General features: G+C 37.5%; 1 protein-coding gene across 1 annotated transcript; it reads left to right on the top strand.

Annotated features, from left to right (window-relative positions):
- The first annotated feature begins 6,439 nt into the window (after window positions 1–6,439).
- TAAR1 (trace amine associated receptor 1) lies at window positions 6,440–7,459 on the top strand. Its single transcript, NM_001009145.1, is given in 1 exon segment — window positions 6,440–7,459. A coding segment is annotated over 1 exon segment (1,020 nt).
- The last annotated feature ends 541 nt before the right edge of the window (window positions 7,460–8,000 follow it).

The raw sequence follows: 8,000 nt of genomic DNA, 5'->3' as shown, positions 1-8,000 counted from the left end.
CAACATGGTGAAACCCCGCCTCTACTAAAAGTACAAAAATTAGCCAGGCATGGTGGTGTGCGCCTGTAATCCCAGCTACCAGGGAGGTTGAGGCAGGAGAATTGCTTGAACCAGGGAGTCGGAGGAGGTTGCAGTGAGCTGAGATCCTGCCACTGCACTCCAGTCTGGTGACAGAGCAAGACTCCATCTCAGAAAAAAAAAAAAAAAAAAGCAGAATGTCTGAAAGTCAGAAGCTTTATTTACACTTTTACCAAAAAAAAATTCATATCTCAATCACTTCTTTTTTAGTTTTTCACCTGAAGGCCAAAAGTATTTCATATAACCTCTCCTCTGAACACCAATGGAAAAAAAAATCACCTAGCTTGTACCAGTCACAGAGCTCCAGATTTGTAGTTCTCTTTGCTGCCTTGTCTATAAAAATAGCAGTAATAACTCACTTATATTAAAATAGTTACTCATGCTTGAAAGTATACAGAACTTGATGAATTTAAGTAGGTTATAGATGGGCAGAATGCAGCCTCACATACACACACTACTGTAGGATTACATCAAGTTCTAGGAGACATTGTGAGAAGTGTGGTCTTAACATCAGGCAGGCACAGATGCAGCATGTCACCATGCAGGTTTCTTTGGCCTGATAGGGGCGCATGGCTGACAATGTCTCAGTATTGGCTCTGGGCATATTTTTTATGCCCCTGTTCTTTTACATTTGAGGCTCATATTCTACCATTCTGGAAGAATTTATGTGAAAATGTATGTACTTATGTGATCACTTTGGCTGCTTGTTGGGGATGCTTTCTGTGGAGAGACAGGAGAAGAAGCAGGGGAACCAGCTGGGAGGTTATTAGATTAATCTGGAGATTGTTGGTGGCTTGGACCAGGATGGTGATAGTAGAAATGATGAGAAATGGTCTGATTCTAGATAACTTTTTAATGAAGGGCCAAGATCATTTATTGATGAATTGGATATGTTGTTGAGTGCGAGAAGCTAAGAATTAACTCAAAGTTTTGGATGGAGGACATTCAATAATAGAGTTGTCATGTTCTAGATATGTAGAGAGCAGGAGGAGAAGCTAGGCACAGGAGGGAGGTCAAGGGCTTGGCTTTAGACAAGTTAAGTGGTGATATCCTGTGAGCAGCAGGAAATACTAGTCCAGAGTTCAGGGGGAAGGTCAAAGCTGGAAGTATTCATTTGAGACTCATCAGCATGTAGACTATGCCATAATACAGCATGAAATCACCAAGGGAGTGGTTATGAATAGGAAAGGGAACTGAGGACTGAGACTTAGTGCCAGTGAGATGAAGAAGAACCGTAACAGCCACTGACAAGAGCAGCTTGTGAGGTAGCAGAACCACAAGGGGGTGGTGACCCAGGAGCCGAGGGAAGAAATTGTTTCAAGGGGGAATTGAAAGGCCAAGCAAGAACTTGAGGCCTGATAACTTACCACTGGGTTTAGTAATGTAGAATAACTTGGTTAAGAACTGTTTTGGTGGAGTATTGATGATGAGATTCTCATTACAGTGAATTTTAAGAGATAGGATTAGAGGAATTAGAGACAGGGAGTATAAATGACTCAAAGCGTTCCTTTCTGATAAAAGGGTAGTCGATAAATGAAAGCAGATGTGAGCTTCAATAATTCTTTTAAGGTGGAAAGTATTACTGCATATTTGAGAGTGAAGGTATTTGGAAGAGAACCACTGAAGATGCAGGGGAGAGAGAGTTGGAGGGTATATCTTGGAATAGGCATAAAGAGATGGGTATGGGGCACATCTGAGGAATGGCCTGTGATGGGAGAGAGTCCATTCATTTACAGTAATTTGCAGCAATAAGGGAATGGGCTGAATATGTAAACAGGTATAGGCTGGAGGGATGTGGACATTCTCTTCTGATTGCATCACTTTTTTCAGCGAAACAGAATGCAAAGTCATTAGGTGAGAGTAAGGATGTGAATAAGTATTTGAGATTCAAGAAGGCATGAAATAGTCATCTCAGAGAGGAGAGGAATGAAGGTAACAGGGAAATGGAGTAGGATTCCTGAGCAATTGTAATGGTCCATTTTGTTACGAATTTAAAAGAAGGCTATTGTGTGTTTTTCTATGCCACATTCAGTGTGCAGGAGTGGAGTGAGAGGAAAACTGCATTTAACCAGTGTTCAAGTTTAGCCAGGAAAGTATGTTAACGTGAGAGAGCTTAAGATAATGCCAGGAAATACTGGAATCTAAACTGAGTAAAGAGGTAGACATGAGTAAATGAAGGACAGTGGAAAGGTGTGTAAAATAAATGAATTGAGGGCTTCAAGGGAGTTGAAAAAATTGTTGGAAAGGAAGCACTAGTGGAAAATTATTGGAAAGGAAGCACATGGCCTGGGAGGACAGGATGTGAAGCTTGAAACCAATCATTTGGATGACTCTTGTCATTGATAATGACATCCCAGGATATGACCATGGAAGGTGAGATGAGATGGAGGCGAGTCTATGATTGTTAAAAGATAAGGTCAATGAACTAAGAGTCCATTATTGGAAGGATCATTTAGGTGGAAAATAAAATTGCTAAGAACTTTAGCAGGAGTAGCATTACAGACAGTGACAGTAAGCCAGGAGCTCATATCTTCAAGAAGTACAGAGAGATGACTTGGGAGTCTGTACATGCCTGCAATAGGAGGAAGTTGGTGTGGTTTGTGTCCCCACTCAAATCTCATCTTGAATTGTAGTTCTCATAATCCCCACGTGTCATGGAAGGGACCTGGTAGGAGGTAATTGAATGATGGGGGAAGCTACCTCCATGCTGTTCTCATGATAGTGAGTGAGTTCTCATGAGATCTGATGGTTTTCTAAGGGGCTTTTACCCCACTTCACTCTGCACTTCTCCTTGCTGCCACCATGTGAAGAGGAATGTGTTTACTTCCCCTTCTACCATGACTGTAAGTTTCCTGAGGCCTTCCCAGCCCTGCGGAACTGTGAGTCAATTAAACCTCTTTCCTTTATAAATTACCCAGTCTCAGGCAGTTCTTTGTAGGAGTGTGAGAATGGACTAATAGAGAGGTATAGCATGAAGACATGAAATTCAAAGCTTGCAAGGGGTTAGAGGTTAGGGTGGAAAGATCTTCAATGGCAATGAGTGTAAGTGGACACTTACTCTTCCTCCAGATCATATAATATGAAGAGGTACAAGGAATGTAGGAAAGAAAACAGCCGCCATTGACAAGGTTGCAGGGGAGAAGGTATCCTGAGGAGAGAGAGTTTTAGTTAGAACAAAGAGTGGGAAGCAGATTTAAAAAAAGAATTTTAGGAAATGGAATAAAGACCATGAGTCCCCAAGGGCACTCTTGGAAGGGTTTTGTGAGTAATACCACAATGGGAAATTGGTTTGGATTAGGAAATGAGTAGAGTAGTATAGAGATGAAATTCTGAGCAATTAGGGATGGGTGGTTAATGGAATCCGGGACAAAGCTTATGATAGGGTTAGTGTTCATGACCTTCTGTTGGAAAGTTGAGGCACTCTGCCCGGGAGTTCCTGCCTTGCTAGACAGATCTATTTTAAACTATAAGTTCTATCAACATATTTTTAATTCGTATGTCATTTTCAAACATTAGATGATTAGATCATTTACACAGAACTGTTTACTTAGTTAGGTAATCAAACAGCAATTTGTTAACTTCCCATATTGCTATTGTATATTCAACCTGAAAACTTTGTATATACAGATAATAATTATCTCTAGCTTGTAAATTCTTAAAGCTGAAAGAAAAGAAACAAAAACACTATTTTACCAGGTCCTTAGATAAGCTTTCAACTCACAATGTTGTCATAGAGCACTTAAACAAATAAATCTATTCAAAAACAATTTATAACACTTCAAAAAGCACTCATACAATGATGTTTAATATTCTTTAAGTTGGGCAGACAAATTATTCTACAGATGTGGCATTCATACTATCAACAATTTCTAAGATACTGTGCCTAAGGCTTGATGTCTCTTAAACCAGTATGTGCAAATATGAGCTTGAGGTAACCTCTGAGTCATTTTGGTCAGAGCCACAAAAAACAAGGCCTATGAAGTTGCCAGATGGTGTTTTCATCTTCTGTGAATTTCCTCTTCTAAAAGTGAAATTTGTATTTTGCTTTATTTCCACCTTCCCTTACTTCTTTTTGAACCCTAGTTCCTACTGAGAGTCCCTACTCAATATGACATCAGGAAGAAATGTTTTTAAGAGTCAGGAATAAATAAACACTTCTGAACAGTGATTTTGAGTGTTGTGTGGTTCCTTTAGTAAGTCAACAAATAAGTAAAAGAAAGAAGGAAAAGAGAGGGAAATAGTGGAGGAAAAGTCTAACTAGAAAATATGTAACTTAACTGATTGAGTTTAGTTAAATGCAAACTTAAATTTCATAGTAAGAAATCCATCATTGTTTTAATGAAATCATAATCATAATTCAAATATTGCTTAGTTTAAATAACAGTTTTTGTTTGCTGTTTAGCTTCTATCATGGAATGAGCCTGTGTGTCTTTTTAAATAAATCTTACAGATATATTTGGTATAAATATGTTTCCTTCTGGGAATAGAAGACCAAAGGAGATTAGGGGAAAAATGTTTCAAATTTATTAAAATATACATTTTCATACCTAGATATTGCATTTCTCTCATTCTAAACCATCAGCCCAGAGGGAAGGGAAAAAGATAAAAAGGAAGGCAGACTCCTGGAATTCTAGGAATTGTTGCTGTTTTCTAGCATTTTCCTGCCAAAGTGATAGACTATAGGACTTCGTTGCCAGAAATTTGTACTCTTCCCCAAGCTCTTTCTCCTTCCTTCCTTCTTTCCTTCCTTCCTTTCTTTCTTCTTTCTTTTTCTTTCTTTCTTTTTTCTTTCTCTTTCTTTCCTTTCTCCTTCCTTCCTTTCTTTTTTCTTTCTTCCTTCCTTCCCTCCTCCTCTCCCTTCCTCCCTCCCTCCCTTCCTTTCTTCCTTCTTCCTTTCTTTCTCTCTCCTTTCTTTCTTCCTTTCTCTCTCTCCCCTCTTCTCTTTATATATATGTACATGTCTGTGTATGTGTTATATATATGTGTGTGTGTGTGTGTGTGCATGCATATGTGTGTGTGTAAGTCCAAGTTCTAGAATTTAGCTCAGAATTACAGGGTCATATAGAAACAAAAGGGACAGTTTCAAACTGAGTCCCCTGGAACTTTGAGGTTCTTCAGTGAAGTACAAGAAGAGGAGGCCTAGTAGAAGATGCCTACTCGTAATAATTTTTTTTACCTGTTTTATAAAGTGAGATTTATTGGATTTCAGAACTTAAAAACTAAAAAGGTTGTGTGCCTTGCCCACAGCCCACATGGAAACTCAGCTTCCCTGGGCTCTCACCTCAGTGCTCTTTGCACCATGCCACTTCACTTCTTACCATAGACTTTAGTCTGTATATCAAAAATCCTTAATAAGTGGGACCACAATATCATTCTTCACTAGTAGGTGCCATTATTTAAGACATCATAAATTCTTATATGAAAATTTAAAGCTTAATTTTTAAAAATTGACCTCAAGTTGGTTCTTTCTGCAATAGAGAGAAAGACTGGACTGATATCAAAGAAACTGAACCAGTAATTGAGACCACAGCTCATATTCAAGCTTTAATGATCTGTAAATTAAACTTCAATTTCTTGCCAGTAAAATGAGGTTAATGAAGCATGTCATGTCTTCCTTACAAAGAATGATGTTGGTCTTAAAAATGTCAAATAAAACTGTAACTGAAATAATGCATGGAATATATGTAGAAGTACTTTGCAAGCTGCAAATAAATATATGTAAGCTTCTTCTTATTACAATTAATTATAAAATAAGAAATATATAACTTACGTATGACCAAGTGCAGAAGTGGGCACTAGTGCGTATTAATTCTGCACAAGAGGCACATTTAAAAGACTTCTTGTCTTTTTCATAAACATATTTTAATTGCAAATTTTCTGGCAATTTCTTTCTACCCTTTAGAATGTAAGTCTCCCCCACTAGACTGGCTTCCTATGGACACAGATTGTTTCCATAGATTAAGATGTGTGATCATAATCATCATTTGATCTTCTCTGACCTACAAATGTGGCAGTTTCATATAGTTCAACCTAATAATTTAGCTTCATATTTCTAGAAGAATGTCCAGCTCCAGGTAAAAGGTTTTTTAAAATTGCTGTACTGAACTATTGAATGGAACTTGGAAATAAAGTTCCTTCCAAAATAACTATTCTTCAACAGGGAGTAATAGGTAAATGTTTTAGAAGTGAGAGGACTCAAGTTGCCAATGATTTACTCTTTTATTTTTCCTCCTAGGTTTCTGGGATAAGTATGTGCAAATAAAAAATAAACACGAGAAGGAACTGTAACCTGATTATGGATTTGGGAAAAAGATAAATCAACACACAAAGGGAAAAGTAAACTCATTGACAGCCCTCAGGAATGATGCCCTTTTGCCACAATATAATTAATATTTCCTGTGTGAAAAACAACTGGTCAAATGATGTCCGTGCTTCCCTGTACAGTTTAATGGTGCTCATAATTCTGACCACACTCGTTGGCAATCTGATAGTTATTGTTTCTATATCACACTTCAAAGAACTTCATACCCCGACAAATTGGCTCATTCATTCCATGGCCACTGTGGACTTTCTTCTGGGGTGTCTGGTCATGCCTTACAGTATGGTGAGATCTGCTGAGCATTGTTGGTATTTTGGAGAAGTCTTCTGTAAAATTCACACAAGCACCGACATTATGCTGAGCTCAGCCTCCATTTTCCATTTGTCTTTCATCTCCATTGACCGCTACTATGCTGTGTGTGATCCACTGAGATATAAAGCCAAGATCAATATCTTGGTTATTTGTGTGATGATCTTCATTAGTTGGAGTGTCCCCGCTGTTTTTGCATTTGGAATGATCTTTCTGGAGCTAAACTTCAAAGGCGCTGAAGAGATATATTACAAACATGTTCACTGCAGAGGAGGTTGCTCTGTCTTCTTTAGCAAAATATCTGGGGTACTGACCTTTATGACTTCTTTTTATATACCTGGATCTATTATGTTATGTGTCTATTACAGAATATATCTTATCGCTAAAGAGCAGGCAAGATTAATTAATGATGCCAATCAGAAGCTCCAAATTGGATTGGAAATGAAAAATGGAATTTCACAAAGCAAAGAAAGGAAAGCTGTGAAGACATTGGGGATTGTGATGGGAGTTTTCCTAATATGCTGGTGCCCTTTCTTTATCTGTACAGTCATGGACCCTTTTCTTCACTACATTATTCCACCTACTTTGAATGATGTATTGATTTGGTTTGGCTACTTGAACTCTACATTTAATCCAATGGTTTATGCATTTTTCTATCCTTGGTTTAGAAAAGCACTGAAGATGATGCTGTTTGGTAAAATTTTCCAAAAAGATTCATCCAGGTGTAAATTATTTTTGGAATTGAGTTCATAGAATTATTATATTTCACTGTTTTGCAAATCGGTTGATGATCATATTTATGAACACAACATAACGAACCACATGCACCAACCACATGGATTTTTTTTTAAATCAGTTACTTGAGTCAAAGTATGTATGGTGAGTTAAATTATGATGCTTATAGGTAATTTCCTATTTGGGACATAGTAGGTATAAGCTTTTCCATTCTTACCACACATAATGGAACTTTGAAAATCCAGTATTTAAAGGCCTACATTTTATGTAACTTTTCCTGCCCTTAGAAGAACTGCCATGAGTTTACTGTGATACCTTAGTCAGCTGTTCAGTGGTGGAAACTATAGGGCTGAATTTGAGGATGCAAATCAGAATGATTTTGTCATATACGTATACATGTCCTTGTCACATATGTGTATAAGTCTTTTAGTAAAATCAACTAAAAGTACACACATTAAATGTTACCGCTAAATAATTGTTGACACATAATTTATTTGTATTGTTAATATATATTCCAATCCTTAAATATCTTGATCTTCACATTTTTAAATTATGTTTT

The sequence above is a fragment of the Pan troglodytes genome, chromosome 5 (genome assembly GCF_028858775.2).
Source record: "Pan troglodytes isolate AG18354 chromosome 5, NHGRI_mPanTro3-v2.0_pri, whole genome shotgun sequence".
NCBI classification, from domain to species: Eukaryota; Metazoa; Chordata; class Mammalia; order Primates; family Hominidae; genus Pan; species Pan troglodytes.
The sequence above is the reverse complement of the archived record's forward strand: the minus strand, read 5'-3'. Positions and strand labels throughout refer to the sequence as shown.